Here is a 22,352-nt window from a genome sequence, read left to right on the forward strand (position 1 = left end):
GGTATATGTTATCTCTTCTGTTGTGAGTTATTCTTATTAGTATCGTGGCTACACATTATCTTTCTCATTATTGAGTTATTGGTGTTAAAGTTGTGAAAGCCGTTATCACATTGAGGCGAAGTGTTAATTGTTGAGACATTTTCCGTGTTGAGAAATTTGCATTCATTGTTATTGTTGATATTCTTTTGCACATTGTGGTTGAGCCATGGGGTATTGTTGTGAAAATATTGATATTATTGACTATTGATAAGTAGTGACATATGGGCACTTGTGGTGCGATTTATTATTGTGATGTGATATTGATGCACATGCAGCGGTATAAGGATACGGGTTAATGTGCATGTGTCGGCGTAATGTGAGACTTGTGTGCGTGTTGCTTGTTAGGGAATTACGTGAAGCCATGCGGCGTCATAAGGTGCGCTAAAGTGCGGGTAGTTATTTCGGAAAAAATATTTTCGAAACTATTTAAATTTAAGGCTCACGCAGTGGTATACGGAAAGATTGTGATTGAAAATGAGAAATGTGAACACGAGGCGGTACCTCCGTTGTGATTCTTATTGTGCACGAGGCGGTACCTCGTTGTGATTCTTGTTCTTTATCTCATGTTGCAAAGAGTTTATGGTGGGAACACTTCTTGTTGTTTTGTTCTTCCTTGTTCTATCAGTTATTGTCTGTATATGATCATTGTTTTTCTCTTTAATTTGTTACTTTATATTATCTCCATGCTTATAATTTCCGGTATTTGTTCATATTATTAACTTGTTTCGTATCACTTATTTCTCCGCCCTCCATTATTTATCGTTATTATGTTTTCATACTATTTATTATATCCTAGTAGGTGTCTTGACCTAGCCTCGTCACTACTCTACCGAGGTTAGTCTTGATACTTACTGGGTACCGTTGTGGTGTATTCATACTACACTTTTGCACATCTTTTTGTGCAGATCCAGGTACGTCTGCTTGTGTCGGACGTTAGTGATCGACTGTTAGCTGTTTTCTGAAGACTTCAAGGTATACCTTCTCGGCATCCGCAAGCCTCAGAGTCACTTTCCTTTATCTTTACTTACTGTTGTATTTTCATTCAAATAGTGATGTAGTAGTCATTCTATTTCGGAAGGTTATATGAGTTTATCAGTCTTACTTTAGTATTTTTGTTAAATATTTTTGTCAAATTAATAATAAAATATTAGGCTTACCTAGTATTAGAGACTAGATGCAATCACGACATCCTAAGAAGGAAAATTAGGGTCGTTACACTTAACTTCATTTTTATAGGGTCCTGCTGTATTTCGTCCTGGCATTCTATCAGAGCCTCCATAGACATCAGTTTTTAGTTCTACATTACTTAATTTACTCATGTTAAGATCCTTAAAAACAATTTTCAATCTATTGAGTTTGCCAACCAATTGGTACATACTTGTCCCTCTGATTGGCTTCCTCCAGCTATCCTCTACCCTCTTTTTAAACTCAGGTGCTAGGCTCCATATGTTGTAGTACCTAAATTGTTTCCTTGTCCTCTGACCACCATCATCCCAATTGATAATTGCAGAGCAATAATCATAAATCCCTTCATTCATGAAATACACTTCTGATGTTGATAACAATGTCAACTAGTCATTGTTCACCAATATCTTATATCTCCTTCCCATCACTTTATATGCACTTGCTTGCTTGTAAGTCTACATAAAGTAAGACCCTGATGATCTTAGATCCTGCAGGCCACAATACCCCATACATCACCTGAAATCCATTATTTAAGTCATGGTTACTGGACTACCAATTTTTTTCTCCCTATTAAGTACACAATTGAAGTCACCTATGATAGCCCATGGCCCTTTTATTTGACTTGTTATCTGCTCTAGTTTCTCCATACACTCCTTCACGTTGTTTGATCATTAAAACCATATACTAGAGTTACTTCAAACTAGTCCCTTATACCTAAATGTTTCACCCCACAATGTATCACTTGTTTAGTTACCTCCCCGATAGTTACACCAAAAACCATAAGTTTCCATAGTTCCCATTTCCTACCTCATGGATGCCTTGCTAAGTTTGTTGTAAAAGATCAACTTTGACATAGATTACGAGAGGGTTTTTAATCCTTTCCCTTCTTAATCTTAGTTTTTAGGAGCACAAATAAGCCTACCCTAGTGTTATGCATAAACAGATTGACATCCCTCTGCTTATCCAACTTATTCAGGTCCCTAGTGTTCTTGAACCTACGTTATCTATCAGGAGATGGGTTTCCCCCTCCCTGTCTATGTCCTGGACCTATACCAGTAGAATCTCTCCCAGGGGTGAGAGAATCTACCTTACTATCCCCTTACCTTCCTAATTTTCCAACACAACAAATCCATTACTAGTTTCCACCTTCTTTTATGAGCATCCCATTTCTTTCATTATATCCTCCATTGTTAGACATCCAAGGTTTGTATGCCTAAGGTTTGTTTGGGGGGCCTCTTGCTTGTTGTGGTTCCTTCTAGGTTGCTCCCTCCTTCTGTTGTACCTTTTGATCTCCTTCCCCTTCTTTTTGTTGCTCAACTTTCCTCATTTCCTCTCTATCTGCTACCTCTTTTATTAGTTTTCTATATTTCCCAGTTCATGTCTAAAATTCTTACATTTGGTGCATAATACTGGTTTTCGTTCATACACTACTTCATGTTTCACAATTCTTTCATATTCATTTTTAAATTTAACTGTTGAAGGAGAAGCCTTATTTAGGGGTATATCTACCAATACTTTGGCATATGTCATATTTTTCTTTTGTGATGTAGCTTTATTAGTCTTTAAGGGATTGCCAACCATCCCTGCAATCTTTGTCAATGTATTCTTCCCCCAATACTTCAAATCCAACCTTGTTAGTCAAACCTGTACCAGAATTTTATCATCCATTTCCTTTTTACATTAAAATCTGATCTCCATGGCTTGATCACAACATGTTTCCTATCAAACATCTACACTCCATATTCTACTACCTTGATTTTATTCTCTTTATTGTAGAATCTCACTAGGAAGACTCGCTTTTGTACTTGAACAATTTTTTCAATTCCTATGCCTTCCATATTCTCCTAAAATAGCCCTCCATAATAGATTGAGGAGGATTGAAACCCATCATATAGCATATTACTGCATTCTGCCAGAATTTCATTTCTTCTTTTATGTCATCCATTGTTATTTTTTGCATTAGTATTATTAGGTTCCACTGGATTTAGGTTAAATCCCTCCTTCTCTAGTACCCTTCCCACTACCCACACCCACTCCAAGAGTTATTAGGAATATAATTTTGATCCATACCTTTGGTTACTGCTCCATTAGTTTCTTCTTCCATCAAATCTGCCCAGGACTTGCTTATAGTTTCCCTCAAAGTATCGTTCTACTCAGTTTAGCTACTCACCAGAGTATTAATTGGAGTCACTGACGATGTCGTTTGTGTCAAATCGAACGGTATTATCCCTTGAATTACATTGATATTTCGTAACTTCTTCGAATCCCCTATTTGCGGGATTCCTGGGTTGCCTACCGTGTTAATTTGCATAACCTCCTGCTGATTTTGCCCCTCCCTCTAGACTTTGATTTCCTGTTTATCTTCAGCGTTCACTGATAGGAGACCTCATTTTTGAGTGAGAAAGTTTTTTATCTCCATTATTTTTCATTACATTGTAGAGAACATTAATAGGTTCCTGACTAGTGCAAAACATAACATAAAATTAATGCTCGCTAGCCAAAGATAGTATAGTTAAATTATCGTCTCCACAGGGATTGATGTTAAATAATGTTCGAGTAATTTCTAGTTTAATTGCTATTTAGGAAGATCAACACTTGAGTTAAATGATTATGAACTATGTTTAACTACTAAAATAAAGCAATTGACAATTGACTGGAAAGAATTAGAGATTCGTAGAGTTGGTTTCTTATCAATGTGAGGAATAAGGGTTTTGGCATGATAGGTGCAAGGTTATTATTCTGGATATGATACTGTTATATTTCACTCTTGAGGTTCTATCGGTTCTCACAAATTCAATAGGTGATTAGATTATGCTTCCGATTCAGACTCCTCTCTCGATTAAATCTAAATCTTTCATATAAACTAATGTGAGGTGCGGTGAAACTTGCAAGAATCTATTGGTGAGAATGGTCTAAGAGAAACTTCTCTCGAATATTTCTAAATATTAATTTAAGAGGTAGATCACAAAGCTCTTTCGATTACTTTAAAGAAGTACCAAAAAAATTAAGTTATGTGTTGCAACAATATTCAATATTATGCTCCTCTTCTGATTAAACAAGATAATGGATAAAATCACAACTAGAGTAAAAGCTCTTCCAATAGATGCAAGTAATTAAGCAGTAATCAAATCCATAAACAACAACCAAATCACCAAATTATGTCAAACCCTAAGGTAAACTACTCCATAGATATGGAGAAAGTCATCACAAATAAGTTTAAGAACATAGAAAATATCAATCCAAAGATATAATCCAAACTCGCGTATTGAATTGATAGAAGGATGGTGAAATCTCGTGTCTTGTAGCCTCCAATGCTCTCCCAAGGTTTCCAAGGTCAAAAGCTCCTTCAAAATATCTTTTTGGTGTATTTATATCCTGTAGGAGTGGGCTCAGGCAAAATTACCTTTTCTAAATCGAAACAGGATAAATACTCTGAGAAAATTACACAGGTGCACCGCGCCATGCGCCGCCCCATGCGGGGCGCTAGTGGGGAAGTTCAGAGAGCAGATTCTGACTGACAACAGAAATTTCTACTGTCGCGCCGCCCCATGAAGCGCGGCAGTGCATATTGTACATAGTGATTTGTTTTGTCAATTTTTGATATCCAGACTTGTCTCCCAACCCCCTAACGCGATTCCGGTTTAATCCTTTGGACTTTTACTCAGACTTCAAAACTCCAACTTGTTCGCTTTAGCTCCTGAATATCCTTTTAACTCAAAATCACTTCTTGCAAGGTATAAAACATATAATAAGTGTAATCCACTCATATTTAAGCTCAAACCCAAGTAAAATACAGTAATTAGAGTGCAAACTATGATTAAAACACGTGATTCGAGCCTACCATCAGTTTCATTGCTAAAGTTTTACGATATTTTAGAATTTTATACCAGAATCACATCATCGGTTCCATTATGTATGTTTATATCTCTTTCGTTTAAGTTTATCTATTTTAATTAAAAGTTTCTAGACTAATGAATGATTGATTTGTTACAGAAATTCATGAGATTGTTTATTGGCAGAATCGTCATGTTCTTAGTCTTAAACTAAGCACATGTGCGTTACTTGATTACTTGCTCATGATCTTAGGCAACTTGCTCAAGATCTTGCTATGCTAAGTCATCCTAAAATACTATATTCAAGATTGCTAAGGGACTGATAGATAAGAAAGACAAGAGAAATTTATTAAAGAAAGCTTTTATATGTAGAGAACTTGAATTGTTTGCTTGATGAGTTACAAAATAAATGACCCTCCCCCTCCCCCCTCTCCCCCCTTATATACTAGTCTCCTGGGGTTAGCATGTAAATATTAATTATTACATGTTCTTAGAATCTACAAGATAAGGTCTCTATCTAAAATTCTCTTCAAGACTAGAAGATTTATCGTATGCTCTTTGTTATGTATGTGATGATCATGAATTGATGATATTGTTATTGTACAATATTAGTGTAGTCCTTTTATTGGTTTAATCTTAGCATTTTTTTAAACTAAGGTTCTTTCCTGAGGACGTTAATTTTTAGTTGAACTGGTACTTTTAGATAGATTTTTTAGAAAATTTAAATTTTTTAGACTTTTTCATATAACAGACTCACCGAAGTATTTAAAGTCTAACGAAAAGCAAAAAACTTCTTTTAGAACTAACAAGTAGAATAGAAAAACTTGTGTATCTGATCACTTTATTCATAAATTTTGGGATTATATACCTTGAGAATACGTGTGACTTTCTTTCAACACTTAGACTTATTTCTTGACCCATGTAAATACTTTCTATCTGTTTGAACTATATATTGATTGCACCTATTTGCTTTAACTTAGGAGTGGGGTTTGAACCATCTAGAATGATTCATATGTATTGAATGATATGGGATCTAGATTATATTTGGTATCGTCCTTTGTTAGTCTAGAACTTTTACCGTGTATGAGTCGAAGCAAAATAATTAAGTCTTGCGAGTATAGGAGACGATATAGGCAGTTCTTTGAGTAACCATTGAGCCTTATTGCATACCAATACTTATATTATCCTTAGTCAGCCCACTTGAGCCTATAAACCTTTTCTTTGGCACTCATATTATAAGTCGATACCCTTGTATTTTGTATAAACGTTATTGAACCTTTACCTTCGAAAGCACTTAATTTACTACAAAGGGTACCAAAGAAGATTAAGTAGATTTTGAGTGGAATAATAGAAAGGCCAAAAATTGCACTTGCGTTGTAAAAGAACCACTAGCTGGGAATGCCGAAATACAATGTGTGATAAAAATAAGAGGAAATAACGTATGCCGAAATACAAGGTCTGATGACCTTTGCTAACTTTTATTCCACAACTCGTTTGACATCAAAACATAACACAAGACAATCATACGCCTAAAGCAACTCATAACATAACCTCCTAATCATGTTGGGCACCCTAGTCTCACTCCAAAAGTACATGTTATAACATTCCCAACTTGTCGGCTTTCGATGAAACTTATTTTCTTCAATTCGTTTAGCTTCTAAGCCTTCCAACTCTCTTGGCACTTGCAGTTCATGATCTTAAGTATTTGTAACCTCCAAGTTAACATGATTAACTTACTTTATGTACTTTCAAAGTTGATCTCATTTTTTAGCTTACATCAATTGACTTGCGACGTACTTTTACACACGAAAACATGGGGGTAATATCAAAACAAAATGGAAACAGTACAATTGAAGTAACAAGATGACTCAAGGTCTGCAAATGGGATGCATCTCTACCTCGAATCACCTGCCCGGTATCTGCTAAGTACCTCTCGGGACACTGCTGGTACCGATATTCAAATCTACACAAGAAGTGCAGAAGTGTAATATAATACAAGCGATCCATTATACTCAGTAAGTATCAAGACTAACCCCAACGAGGTAGTGACGAGGCTAAAACAAGATACATATGACAAACATGTGTTGTTATATTTCAAAAGTAACGAAATAATCGGTAAAAAATCAAATATAACAACATGATAGAGACATGTGAAAGGGACAACAAATCGAAGCATAAAGTAATGAATCACCAAGTAAATCTCTTTCCAAAGTAACTAACGAAGCCACAAGCCAATTCCATATTTCAAATATCAAGTAAAGAGCAATGAGATCAAAATATTGTACGACATCACCGTTCGTGCTTTTAATCCTCACATGATAATATAAAATCAAGTAAACGACATCACCCTTCGTGCTTTTACTCTCTTTCTTACATAATAATATAAAAGCAATTGCACGGCATTACCCTTCGTGCTTTTATCCTCACATTCAATCAAGCAATAATATTAATACGTAAGTAAGGCACCCTTCGTGCATTTCATATGAGAATCACATACAACACGATGCCAATCAAGATGGTAAGCCAATTCAACATCAACATTAGTATTTGAACACAACTCGTCATATGAGAATCTCTCAATAAATAGCACCAAAATTCAATTAACAATTCAACAATCTCAGACCAATATCTCAATAATATCAACATAGAAAATAACATTAATACGAGAAATTAAAGAGTTAAACAATCTATTTAAAGCATAGAAGACATAATACACAAAATAACATGGTATAACTAAGGCTAATATCACCTGCACGCTTATCCCATGGCCATTGCATATACACATATCACCTTGCATATACGTCGCCCCCAACACATAGTTCACATAGCAAATAGAATCGATTCTATCCTATTTCCCTCAAATCAAGGTTAACCAAGACACTTACCTCCTTCTGGAATACAATCAATAATCCAACATGACTTTTCCTCTATAACAAGCCTCCAAACTAATCAAATCTAGTCAAATATAGTTTAAACAAGTCAAAACAAGCTTTAGAAACTACCCTCGAATGAAAAAGATTCGATCTTTAATATAATTGACAAAGTAAACAAAAAGTCAACCCTTGCCCACGTGGTCGAAATCCGAAATTAAGACCAAATTCTGATTAGCCATTCACCCCCGAGCCTCGATATGTGATTTATTTCAAAATTCAACCTCTACTCGATGTCTAAATCTCAATTTTATAAAATTCCTAAATTCTACCAAAACCCCCCCAAATTCTACATTGAAGTTCATAGATTTGATGAGCAAATTCATGAAAAAGTAATTGAAACTGACTAAAAATAAGTTAAAGTTAATAATCTATGAATTTTAGAAAGAAATTGCTCTTCAAAAATCTCCTCTATGGAGTCTAGAGTTCAAAAATTATGTAAAATGAGCTAAGACCCGAAATTCCCTCATTTTATCCAGCTGCAGATAACGCAATTGCGAAATCTTGTTCACGATTGCGATGCTCGCAAATGCGAACCACTAATCGCAAATGCGATAAGTGTCTGCACCTTCAATTGTCGCAAATCCAACTCTTCCTTCGCATTTGCGAAGGCCCTCCAGCTTGCAAATGCGGACTAAGCTTCATAAAAAGAGAAGTAGTTCCTAGCCTAGCAGTGTCGTAAATACGATACCAAAGTCACAATTGCGAAGCCCCTCCAGATCGTAAATGAGACATACGCTTCGCTAAATCGAAGGCTTCTGCTCCCAGTCCCACTTTGCAAATGTGAGTTTGGCATTGCAATTGTAAAGCTCGCATTTGTGAACAGGTCTTTGCAAATGTGACACCTGCAGAGTCATAACGACCTATCAGGTCGTCACATTCTCCATCTCTAAAAGAAATGTTTGTCCTCGAATGGACATAGAAATATACCTGGACTGGCAAAAAGGTGCAGGTATCTACTCCTCATATCGGACTAAGGACTCCCAAGCAGCCTCCTCAAACGGCTAACCTCTCTAATGTATTTCACAGAAGGATAAGTCTTAGATCTCAACTTTCGAACCTGTCGGTCTAGAATAGCCACCAGCTCTTCCTCATAGGTCAAATTCTCATCAAGTTGCACCATACTGAAGTCTAAAACATATGACCTATCCTCATGATATTTCTGAAGCATGGAGACGTGAAATACCAAATGTACCTATGCTAGGCTAGGATGCAAAGCAAGCCTATAAGCAACCTCTCCAACTCTCTCCAAGATCTCAAACGGGCCTAACCCTCAGGCTCATCATGCCTTTCTTCCCAAATCGTATCACGCCTTTCATAGGCGACACTCTAAGAAGAAACTTCTCACCTTCCATGTAAGCCACATCTCGAACCTTCCGATCCGCATAACATTTTTTCCTGGACTAAGTTGTACGAAGCTGCTCCTGAATCTCTTTCACCTTCTCCAAAGAATCATGAACCAAGTATGTGCCCAACAATCTAGCCTTATCGGGCTCAAACCAACCAATCGGAGAACGATATCACCTCCCACATATGGCCTCGTACGGAGCCATATGGATGCTCGACTAATAGTTGTTTTTGTAGGTAAACTCTGCTAGAGGTGGAAACTGATCCCACTGACCCCCAAAATCCATAGAGCATGCCCGCAACATATCCTCCAAAATCTGAATAGTAAGCTCAGATTGTCTGTCCCTATGAGGATGAAATACTGTACTCAGCTCGAGGCGTATACCCAGCTCACGCTGCACAACTCTCCAATAGTGTGATGTGAACTGTGTGCCCCGATCTGAAATGATAAAAATAGGCATGCCGTGCTGGCAGATAATCTCTCGGATGTAAATCTGAGCTAACCGCTCTGAAGAATAAAAAGTCATCACCTTAATGAATTGTGTGGACTTAGTCAACCAGTCCATAATGACCCAAATAACATCATACTTCCTCAAGGTTTGTGGTAAGCCTACCACAAAGTCCATAGTGATGCGCTCCCACCTCCACTCCAGTATCACCAATCTCTGAGTCAACCCACCCGATTTCTTATGTGCATACTTCACCTATTGACAATTCAAACACCGAAAGACATGTCCAACAATGTCTTTCTTTATCTTTTGCCACCAATAATGCTGCTTCAAGTCAGGATACATCTTCATAACATCTGGGTGAATGGAATACCGTAAACTGTGAGCCTCCTCAAGGATCAACTCTCTCAACCCATCAACATTCGGAACACAAATCTGGACCTGAATCTGCATAACACCATCATCCCCAATCTCAACCTCCTTGGCACCACCCCATTGCACCGTGTTTTTCAACACCAACAAGTGAGGATTATCAAACTGGCGAGCCTTGATGTGCTCCAACAATGATGATTGTACCACAACACAAGCAATAACACTGCTAGGCTCTGAAATATCTAAACTCACGAACCGGTTATCCAAAGCCTGAACATCCATGGCTAATAGCCTTTCTACTACCGGTAAAAATGCCAAACTGCCCATGCTCTCCACCTTCCTACTCAAGGCATCGACCACTATATTTGCCTTCCCGAATGATATAGTATGGTGATATCATAGTCTTTCAGTAACTCAAACCATATCTGTTGCCTCAAGTTATGATCCTTCTGCTTGAACAGATGTTGGAGACTCTGATGGTTGATATAGACCTCACATAGAACGTCGTAGAGATAGTGCCTCTAAATCTTGAGTTCATGAACAATGGTAGCTAGCTCCAAATCATACACAGAGTATTTCTTCTCATGGATCTTCACCTAACGAGATGCATATGTAATCACCCTGCCATCCTACATCAATATCGCGCCAAGTCCAATACGCGATGCATCACAATACAGTATAAGATCCCGAACATGTGGGCAAAACTAACACTTGGTCTGTAGTCAAGGAAGTCTTGAGATTCTGAAATCTCGCCTCACACTCATCGGACCATCTGAAAAGAGCACCCTTCTGGGTCAACTTGGTCAACGGGGCTGGGATAGATAAAAACTCCTCCATGAACCGGCGTTAATAACCCACCAAACCCAAGAAGCTCTGAATCTCTTTAGGTGAAGTAGGTCTAGGCTAGTTCTGAACTGTCTCAATCTTTTTAGGATCCACCTTGATACTCTCGGAAGACACAACATGACCCAAAAAGACAACTGATTCTAACTAGAACTCAAACTTTGAAAAAGTGGCATATAGTAGATGATCCTTCAAAGCCTGAAGTATAATCCATAAGTGCTGCTCATGCTCCTTTCTACTGCAAGAGTAACCAGAATATCATCAATAAAGACAATCATGAAGGAATCCAAATAAGTCTTGAACATTAGGTTCATCAAATCCATGAAGGATGTTGGAGCATTAGTCAAGCCAAATGACATTACTAAGAACTCGTAGTGACCATATCGAGTCCTAAAACATATTTTAGGGGCATTAAATGCCCTAATCTTCACTTGATGATAACCAGACCTCAAATCAATCTTGAAAATTACCTTGGCACCCTAAAGAGTGTCAAATAAATCATCAATCCTAGGTAACAGATATTTGTTCTTGATAGTGACCTTGTTCAACTGTCGGTAATCTATACACATCCTCATTGATCTATTATTTTTCTTAACAAACAGCATTGGCTCACCCCAAGGAAAAATACTAGGTCTAATGAATCCCTTGTCAAGCAAATCCTGCAACTGATCCTTCAAATCTTTCAACTCAGTTGGAGCCATATGGTGCGGTGGAATAGAAATAGGTTGAGTGCCCGGAACCAAATAAATGCAAAAGTTGATATCCATGTCGGGTAGCATACCTAACAAATCTATAGGAAACACCTCTAGAAACTCACTCATAACCGGTACTGAATCCATAGAATAAACATCCGCACTAGAATAACGGATGTAGGCCAATTACGCTAAACACCTCTTCTCAACCATATGTTGAGCCTTCAAAAATGAAACCACCCTACTAGTGGAGTGACCACGGTTCCCTCTCCACTCTAATCTAGGAAACTATGGCATGGCTAAAGTCACAGTCTTGGAATGAGAATCCACGATAACGTGATACGGTAACAACCAACCCATACCAAGAATGACCTCAAAATCTACCATATTCAACAATAAGAGATCAACTACAGTATCAAAACCATTAGTAGTGACAACACAAGATCGATATACCTGATCAACTACTATAGAATCTCTAGCCGATGTAGACATAGAAATAGAAACATCAAGAGAATCACGAAGCATACTCAAATACAAAGTAAAAAATGAAGACATGTAAGAATATGTAGAACCTAAATCAAACAACACAGAAGCATCTCAATGACAAACTAAGATAATACCTGTGATAACTGCATCATATGACTCCGCCTTACATCTAGCTGGAAATCCATAACAATGGGGCTGAGCTCCACCAACCTCCCCTCCACATCTAGGATGACCTCTCACTGACTGGCCTCCACCTCTAACTCACTGGCCCTCACCTCAGACTGCCTGAACCCTAAGCCCTTAGCTGACATGACTGCTGACTCTAGAACTGTCCCTGTGGACCTAAATAACCATCCTAGTAGCTTCGTATCGGTGGTGCACTAACCAGAGCTGGAGGTACACTGTATACTAGCTGCTCAAAATCCATAAGGACTGTGACTTCCTGAAGTACCATGGGTAACCTAAAGAGCTGACTAAACTGGCCTGATAAGATGGTCTCTACCAAAAGAACCCCTGCCTCCAAATGAGGTACTAATAAATCCTCCAAAATGACAGTGCCTCTTGTCAGATATTGTCTCCTTAACTTGGCCTCTAATGCGCTCGATCCTCCTACGATATACACTGCCAGAGTAAAAGAAATCTGATCCATGGTCTCTCTGTCCATCTGAAGTATGATGACATAAATAAGACCATATATTCCCCTCCACACCTTCTCCCTCTCAGTAAGGATCAGGATAGTTGCATGGCATGACAAATCCGCAAATCTAGTCTCATACTGAGTAAAGGTCATGCTACCCTACCGAAGGCGCTTAAACTAACTGTGGAATTACTCTCTTTGAGGGAAGAGAATGAACTTCTCCAAGGACAACTATGAGAACTGAGACCATGTGAGAAGAGGTGATCCCGCTAGCTTGCCCAGTACATACACCTTCCACAACCTCTTGGCAGAACTATGAACTTGAAATACTTGTGAAATCAACTCCGTTGGACTCTACTATACCCATGTTGTGCAAAATATCATGGAAATTGTCTAAGTCCTGGGGGTCCTCGGAAGGTATACCGCTAAATTGAGGGGACAACAACTTGGTGAACCTGTCCAACATCTCAGATCATCAACTGATATAACGGGTCTTTCCCTGGGCTGTGTAGCAACAATAAGTTAAACCGCCCACACTTCTTTGATCCGTCTTAGGACGGAGTGGAAGCCTCGATCCGAGCAAAAGTTTGATATGTCTGGAAACTCGAGGGCATTATTCCTCCCCACTAAAAAGAGAAATTGAGAATCTCGAGAACCTTTCCAAACGTCTGTCTTCGCGGGGCATTGATTCTAAACTTTGTTCGCGAAGGAACTAGACTTGTGACGGGCCAGCCCTTTTTTATGAGAGCCTCTTTACCCTGAAAGGAAAATGATCTTTGCTCCTCTGGGTGCTAGGCACTCCCGTGGTTCGCTAGAAGGAAAAAGGATTGACGGAGCGCTTGGCACAGATGAACAGAAAGGTTCTCGAGATTCTCAATCGCACTTTTTAGTGGGGAGGAATAGTGCGGGAAGGGAGCGAGAACAAAGTCTGGTATTTGACGAAGATCTTTCTATCAATAGATAGGAATGAGTGTTCGATATAGGGGATAGAATCCATCTGCCAATAAAATGAACGCGGAGCCCGTTCCGAATGCTTCTACGATCTGGAAGTTCTCGCAAAGAGAATAAGATGATGCTCCCCTTCCCTCTTTCTTTTCCCGCTTTGCTAATCTTCCCCTCTAATGCGGGTCGGGCGCCGACGGGCGCGGGAGGAAGAAACCTAAGAGAAGACGCTCGTATCTTAGGTTCTTTTTTCAACTGGTAGAACTACTGGGGTATGATACCCGTGAGCCATTTGCTCTGGAGTATGAGTAGCGGGAGTATGTGCTCCTCCCCCAGCCTGAGAAATGGTTGGTACCACAAGGAAAATACTGGCTTGAGCCATACTCTCCATCAAGACAACCATGCGGACTGAGGCGTCCTGAAGCACTGGGGTAGCAATGAACCCCTCTGGGACTTGAGCTACTCCTACTAGCGTTGTCGGTACAGGGATCTCCTCATCCTGCTCTATATTAGGCTCAACAACGGGTGTCGTTGCGCGTGCTCTAGGCTAAGTTTTGCCTCTACCTCTAGCTCCCTACCCCTGGTAGTGGATGCAATATGGGTCTCCGACTCCTGATCCGTTGCGGATGTCATATGCGTCCTAACCATTTGTAAGAGAATAAGAGAAGAATGATTCAAACTTAATGATAGAACAAAGTCGCATGATAGAGAAAGAAATTCCTAAAGCCTTATAGCTTCTAGATGATAAGTGCAGACGTCTCCGTACTGGTCCGCAAGACTCTACTAAGCTTGCTCATGACTCGTAAGACCTATGCAACTTAGGGCTATGATACCAACTCGTCACGACCCAAAATTCCAACCAATCGGGGTCACAATGGAGCCTAATGCCGCTTGCTAGGCAAGCCAACACATAAAATAAAATATTAAAGAACTGAAATAAATAGCTAATAACAGGGTAATAATATAGCATAAAAGAAGTTCTGAAAAAAACATGTTAAGTCTAAAGCTAATATCTAACGTGAACTATCCCAAGACTTGGAGTTACAAGAATGAGCTTCTAGAGTTTTCTACATACACTATTATAAAAGAAATAAAATACTGTCTGAAATAAAATAGAAACAGTACAATAGAAGTAAGATAATGACTCAAGGCCTGTGAACGGGATGCGGCTCTACCTCGAATCACCTGTCCAGTATCTGCTATTATCGCCCCTCCAGATCGCAAATGCGATGTATGCTTCGCAAAAGCAAAGCCTTCAACTCCCGGTCCAACTTCGCAAATCTGAGCTTGACATTGCAAATGTGAAGCTCGCATTTGCGAATAGGTCTTCACAAATGCGAGACCTGCATAGTCACAACACCAGCAATCCTGTTAAGCCAAATATCAGTCCGCAAAGCATCCGAAATTCACCCGAACACCTCGGGCTCCAATACTAACATTTGCACAGGTGTAATAATATCATACAGACTCTCTATCTAGCTCAAATCATCAAAATAACATCAAATATCAAGATTCGATCATTAAAACTCAAGATTTTCATCTTCAAAACTCATTTTTCCAACTTTTCACACAATGTGCTAAAACTGTCTCGAGTCACCTGGGACCCCAACCAAACATGCGTACAAGTCCAAAAACATCATACAAACTTACCGGAATCGTCAAAATACCGATCCAAGGTCGTTTACCAAGAAAGTTTACCAAGAATGTTTACCGTGGTCAACTCTAGCCACATATAAACTTTTCGAAAAATTACACGGACCGTGCACAGAAGTCATAAATCATCAAATAAAACTATGAGAGGTCTCGGAACACAGAAAAGGAAGCTAGTACTCAAAACAACCTATCGGGTCGTCACATAATTCTTTTTTTGGAATCGATCTTTTATGTTGTATTTTACCTTTCTATAACAGCTTTTAACTATAACAATAATATTTTTCTTTATAATAGTATATTTTTTGTAAAATTACCACTCTATAACAATTATCTTTATAAAATAGAATCTCTAGGATTACCAACAATAATCTAGAGAATTTGTCCAAATATTTTAAAACTCTAATAACACACTTCTGTCAAAGAACATTACGTGATTATATACTTCCATAATTAAAGATTTAAATTTCATTAAAATATTTGCATATAGTACAATAGATTTCTTCCATCAATCTTAAAAGAATTTAATTTTTAAGTAATTTTAAAATGTGTGCCTTAGAGTTTAAATCTTTAAATATTTACTTATGGATTTATCAATAATATATTAGGTTTTTTGACTTTTTAAGTTGTGAAATATGCATATCCTTTGAGATTTTAAATTTAAATATATCATTAAAACATAAAAAAATATCTTTTAGATAATTTTAATATATAAAAATAAAATAATATTTAAACGTTAAATGTTGTTATAGGTGTATAATAATTCATCGCTATAAAACCCAAAAAGATGTTGGAATAAACGTGACTATATCCCAAAATACAAATCTCTTTCACCCGAAAATTATTAAACAATATTCTATGTACTAATGCATAGTTAAATTAAATGTATTCTAAAATCATGTATAGCCTCTTCAAATAGAAAAGTGCCACGACTTAAACACGGATCGCAACCGATGCATAAAAAGGGTTTAATCATCCTGGCAAGCAATTCTTTTGATTGCATTCTTTTTATCGTCAGTATCGAGGAAAATTCGAAATAGATAAACAATTTGAATTGTAATTCTTGTTGAAGTCTAAGTAATAATAACAAGTAATTCAATGGAATTAGGAAAAAAAATAAGCACAATAAGCAAGAAAGATAAACAACAACATTGTTTTTTTCATAAGTAAAGTCATCGTTACCTCCAGAAAAAATAAAGTCATAATTACCTTATTTTTCTTTCAAATTATTCCCTTTCTTATTATTTCAAAATTCTATTTTACTTTTACCCTATTTTTTTTATTAACTCCAAATCTCCAACCATATAAAACCCTACTTTGTCTTCATTCTTAAGTCTCATCCAAACTTTTTGCTCTTGTTTCAAAACTACAGGTACTTAAAAACCCATCTTTTTTAGTTTTCCTATTGTGTTGCAACTATTTTGTTCAGGAGATTCTTCTTTGCATAACGTAAGTATTTGATAAGTGGTGGAGTATGTTTTTGCTAATGTGATTCGCTTCATGCATATATTTACTGCAAAGTTACTTCATGCATTTTTTTTTTAAATTGTAATACTCCCTTATTTTAATTTATGTGGCACTTTTATATATTAGCTAAATACTCTCGAGAAGTGAAAATTGTCACATAATATTGGAAGTGATGGAGTATATTTTATGTATAGTTTGAGTTGAAGTTAGTGCAATATGGATGGGATTGCTGTTCTTTCTTTAAGTTGATTTCTGTGATTAATTGTGCGCATATGTGTGTTGATATTATTTAGTTGAAAATTTAGAAGATTAGTATTCAATGGCCGCACCACCAGCAATGGCACGAGCAGATTATGATTACCTCGTAAAGCTCCTCTTGATCGGCGATAGCGGTAAGTGATTCTATATTCTCCTTTTGACCTATCACATATTCTTTTTAACAGGTTACTTACTATTTTCTTAAGACTATTAATTAATGCTATAAGTTACCTTTAATTTAAGTGACTTGATTGAGTAAATATTTTTTGCAACATCTGTTTTCAATAGGATTAACTTCGAAATTTTTTGACTATCGTGTTTTGATGATATTTCGCTGTATTAAGGATTAAAAATTGGCTTCTTCTTTGTAGAGTTTGTTGCATTCTCATGACCTTTTGTTTCATATTTGGCCCTTGGCATAACTTGGCTTTTGCAACAATCTTCTAAGATGTCGTTTGGTTCACAGACTAATTATGCATGGATTATTATGATGCAGGAATTTTAATATACTTAAATAGTGGTTTGGCTAATATCACTAGAATTTATTTCATGTTATATTCGTATGAAATAATGCTTAGATTAAGGTATAACTTTACTTTTAGGTGAAAGGGACTATTATCAACACTGTTCTTTATGTTAGCTCTTCCCCTTATGCAGAGGTGGGACAGAGATTTCAATTTTATGGATTCTAAATTTTAGAATTTTTAATTCGCAAAACTTGTTTCTTTGACGCAGGTGTTGGTAAGAGTTGCCTTATTTCGCGTTTTTCTGATGGTTCCTTTACCACAAATTATATCAGCACCATTGGGTAATTAAGTTCTCTCCTTTTGAGAGTTATATACTATGGTTTGTTATAGTTCTAGAGACTGCTTCTCAATTTTGAATAACTCTATTTTTGAATTGTCAGGATTGATTTTAAAACACGGACCATTGAGCTCGAGGGAAAAAGGATCAAACTTAAAGTCTGGGATACGGCTGGTCAGGAACGATTCAAATCAATCACTACTGGTAATTAAGTTTTATGTCTGTTCAGCAGAAAAAAAAAAGTATTCGTGTTTGGTCCTAAGAAATATTATTGTTTGTCATGTCATTGTCCCTGTTTTGTTCATCTTGTCATGATCCAAGTCTATGACATGTATTATCTGGTTTGGTCCCACAGATCTCACGGATCTGTCCTTTGTAATTACGCCATCATCGAGCCCGAAATTGCGCGCATACTATGTGAACTTGTATTATGCCTTATAAAGTTCTCCACTTTACTCTCACATTCTAATATATGATTCGTCTAAGGTGTCATGTACACCCCTTCTTCACAAACTTGCTAGTCCAGAAACCCGTCAGTCCTACTCGATCTTTGACTCACCGTCGTCGGTCCGCTCGGTCCGCTCTCCATCATGGGAATCACACATTCCTACATTTCAACATGACCCCTCATCCCCTAGCACCAATAAGAATAGTGTTGGTTATAATATACTATCTCATATATCATGTTATTAAAAGATTAGATGTAGTTTGGAGATATCTATGCATTCTTCTCCTCTTTATTGATACTTTTTCTTACAAAAAAAATTCATCTTAGATCCCTGCATTGTGGTTTTATTTGTGTACTTATTGACTCCTCCTCCTTTTCTGCTTACAAATGTCTCCAGCTTACTATCGTGGAGCCATGGGCATATTGTTGGTTTATGATGTTACCGATGAATCTTCATTTAACAGTAAGTTCTTTTCCCTAATTCTAGTCTTCTAAAATATAGCTCTGATTTGAGCTCAACTTTCTTTTGACGGTGAAGAATTTTGTGGACGAGTCCAGATAAATCTGCCATCACTTGCTTGTGCAGGAGATTGCCTTTAGTTTTCCTACATTTTCCTTTCTCCCCTATTGGATGAGTTGTAATTGTGTCTCTCTTATTTGCAGACATTAGGAACTGGATTCGTAGCATTGAGCAGCATGGTTCAGACAATGTCAATAAAATCCTTGTTGGAAACAAGGCTGACATGGATGAAAGTAAAAGGGTAGATTCTTGTTTGGTCCAACTTTATCAATCACTTTACCCCCTCCCCCCACACACACACCCAAAAGAAAAAAGAAACTACAAAATGCAAGACATAACCTTTTTTATAATTCTTATAAATGTGGTATTCGAGTCAGCTTGCGTTTAGCGTTATGTGTTTTAATGAACATTAAGCATGAGCCTCTCAAATCTAATATTCTATTGTATTAAACTTTTTGTAGGTTGTCCCGACTTCTACCGGCCAAGCACTTGCTGATGAGTATGGGATTAAATTTTTTGAAACTGTAAGTATGATATCATAACATGTTGAAAGAACTGCTGGTAGGTGGCATGTACTTAAAGATTGTTTCACTGCAGAGTGCAAAAACAACTCTTAACGTGGAACAAGTTTTCTTCTCAATAGCAAATGAAATAAAGCAAAGGCTTTCAGACACAGACTTCAGAGTAGAGGTATTCACTTAATCTTAGTTTGATTAAGATTATTAGAAATTACTTCCCTAAACGAAAAAGGAAAAAAATATATATTTTCTTTTTTGCAAATATTGGAGGCTAATAGTTGTGATGTTACAGTCTGTGGCGATCAATATTAATCAACCAGATGCAGGAGCTGGAGGTGGTCAACTTGGCCAAATATCATCTTGCTGTGGTTCATAAATGGATTGTTCATTACAGAAGCAGGTGCACTATACGGAGACAGAGTCAAGATTTGAATTTTACGGGTTTTTAATTCTAGGATAACAAATTATGTGTTAGTATTGAGTTTTGAATTTAATTTTTGTATATAATTAATGGATTCAGACTAAAACTGTTGGGTTTGACCAAACTCGCACGTGATCGTTTAGTTCCCACCCTTGTGCACTAAATTGATCTGAACCACCAAGAAAAACAAGCAAAAACTAATTTTGAAGGAAATATTGTGGGGGTTTGTTATATTTTTATTGCTTGCATTCTTTTGAAACTTGTCTTAGAGTGTGAAAAATAGGTTCATTACCATATGAGAAGTAAAATTGTTACTATAACACCTTTTATGTTCCTTTCTACTTCATTAGCCCAAGGGTGTGATAGCCTAACTCTTTCTCAAGTTTACATGTAAGAAATACTACTTCTATAATGAATATATGGAACTTTCTGCAGGATTTGTTCATTGGTAAGATTTTGGATTTAAGGATGGTGTGTACATAGAAAAAAAAATGAATTGATTCATCTGGTTTTTAAAAACAAGGCATAAGTATTTCATGAAAGAAAATATACTAGGGAGGACTGTCACTTGTGAGGCAGAGAATTACTCCTTCAATTTCAATTTATATGACATGGTTTGGCTTAGCACGGTGTTTAAGAAAGCATCGATGACTTTTGAAATTTATGATCTTAAACATATTATATAACATTTGTGTAGCTATCAAACTTTTAAAATTTATGGTCTTAAACACATTATAACATCTGTGTAGCTATCACAACTTTTGAAATTTATGATCTTAACCATATCATAACATTTGTTGCTATTAAAGGAAAAAACAAAAACTCCCGCCCCCCAAATCCCATGCTAAAAGGCATAAGAAAAAAGAAATTGAACAACTAAAGGGGAACTTCAAGAAATCTATATAGCACGAGAAACAATCATGATAAGGGCTTATCCTAGCTAATTCTAACCAATACCAACAAAAGATAAATACATAGATAAAGGAGAGGAATTTAATGAATTCCTCCTCGTCTTTATCTTTCCACTATTGATGCTATCCCATGCAATTTAAACTGGCCAAATGGCTGCTGCAGCTAAGATTAGATTATGCACATTCCCTTCTAAACATGGGATAATGCCCTCTTTTGTGTGTCTGTCTACTTTTAGTGCTAGCAGAAACTTATGTGACAAGACTCTTCCCGTCCGGTGCGCGGACTCTTGATAATACGAGCTTCTCGTCCCAGCCTATCTTTGTTTTGAATCAAGACCAACATATGACACGTAAAATATTGACCTTGGCCTCAATTTGAACGTGTTGTATGATCTATATATGGCCTCCGTAAAGAAAATAATAGCAAGAACACAAAATAATTTGAAGTCTTTCTTCTGTATATCATTTTTGCATGTTACAAGCCTATTTATACACTCCTTTTAGGAGTCTTCCAAGCCTATTGTATGTATAACAGATATATCAGATACACAGAGGCGGATCCAGGATTTGATGGCTACAGATGTCACTATTTTAATGCAAACTGACCACTAGTGCAGCAGCAATAATATGGCAGAGGCTCAAGCTGCTATGTTTGGCATTAATTTGTGTGTACAAAATGGGTTCTAAGACTTCACTATTGAATTGGACTCAATGCTGGTGATGAATATGCTCAATGAGGGTGATACCAACAATTATAGGTAGAAGAAGATCATAAAAGATACTTCACAAATAATGAACCATGCCAATATTAGCCTGGTTCTCAGCCATGCGCATTGCTTTAGGGAGGCAAATCAAGTAGCAGATTCTCTAGCAAAATTGGCGACTACTAACTCTGAAGTCAAAGTATACCTTTCTTTCTAACAACTCCCGTAAGGAACTAAAGGATCCTTTGTGCTTGACAAATACCATATGCCTACTGTTACGCTTAAGTATGACAAGGCAAATATCTTTGTTAACTAAGTAATAAATGTCTTGTACTTTAAGAGAGGCACATACTTCGGTAACAACCTCTATTGGGTGTATATCAATGCGTTGTAATCCTTGGAGATAAAGCTCACATCCCCTCCTATCTTTTGGAAATAAATACAACACCCCAGGATACTTGGAAAATTCTATTTAAAAAAAGACCGACCACTAGTGAAGAAAATTGAATTAGGGTGTACATTCACTCGATTTGATCCGTTTTAGATTAATTCGGTTCGATTCAATCCATTTAGAAGATTTTTTATGCATAAATGAATATGTGATATGCCCCTTCAATCTACATGTAGCTGATTAATATTATATTATCTCTTTGATGCATTACTCTAAAAAAAATTGAAATCAATAACATTAGATAGATAAAAAGAGAAAATAATTAAAATTACATCCAAATAAAATTTGAAGATCCAAAAAAGACAAAGGAAGCAAATATACAAGATAAATAATTAATAAAAATGGATTGTACGAAAAAAGTGAATAATAAAGATGAAGAAAATAAGAAAAATTAACAAAAGGAGCATAAAAAAAAAAGGAAATGGCAAAAAGCAACAAAGGAATA

The 22,352-nt window shown here is 36.9% G+C and overlaps 2 protein-coding genes across 2 annotated transcripts; one reads left to right on the plus strand and one right to left on the minus strand.

Moving 5' to 3' along the window:
* Positions 1 to 10,038: 10,038 nt before the first annotated feature.
* LOC138906164 (uncharacterized) lies at positions 10,039 to 10,482 on the minus strand. Its single transcript, XM_070194689.1, has one exon. It carries the CDS (start codon positions 10,480 to 10,482, stop codon positions 10,039 to 10,041), a length of 444 nt encoding a protein of 147 aa, XP_070050790.1.
* A 6,679-nt stretch (positions 10,483 to 17,161) lies between these two features.
* Positions 17,162 to 19,989, plus strand: LOC104097220 (ras-related protein RABE1c-like). Its single transcript, XM_009603764.4, has 8 exons — positions 17,162 to 17,264; positions 17,866 to 17,938; positions 18,038 to 18,138; positions 18,780 to 18,845; positions 19,046 to 19,143; positions 19,364 to 19,426; positions 19,500 to 19,592; positions 19,713 to 19,989. The coding sequence occupies exons 1-8, from the start codon at positions 17,192 to 17,194 to the stop codon at positions 19,794 to 19,796; spliced, it is 651 nt and encodes a 216-aa protein (XP_009602059.1). The 5' UTR covers positions 17,162 to 17,191; the 3' UTR covers positions 19,797 to 19,989.
* The last annotated feature ends 2,363 nt before the right edge of the window (positions 19,990 to 22,352 follow it).

Source organism: Nicotiana tomentosiformis, chromosome 2, assembly GCF_000390325.3.
Source record: "Nicotiana tomentosiformis chromosome 2, ASM39032v3, whole genome shotgun sequence".
NCBI classification, from domain to species: domain Eukaryota; kingdom Viridiplantae; phylum Streptophyta; class Magnoliopsida; order Solanales; family Solanaceae; genus Nicotiana; species Nicotiana tomentosiformis.

Excerpts from the sequence above, each read along its gene's own strand:
- LOC138906164 (XM_070194689.1), bottom strand. The coding sequence starts at position 10,482 with ATGGGCAGTTTGGCATTTTTACCGGTAGTAGAAAGGCTATTAGCCATG.
- LOC104097220 (XM_009603764.4), top strand. The coding sequence starts at position 17,192 with ATGGCCGCACCACCAGCAATGGCACGAGCAGATTATGATTACCTCGTA. Across the intron at positions 17,939-18,037 it reads AATTATATCAGCACCATTGG|GATTGATTTTAAAACACGGA; the intron begins GTAATTAAGTTC and ends TTGAATTGTCAG. Across the intron at positions 18,846-19,045 it reads CGATGAATCTTCATTTAACA|ACATTAGGAACTGGATTCGT; the intron begins GTAAGTTCTTTT and ends TCTTATTTGCAG.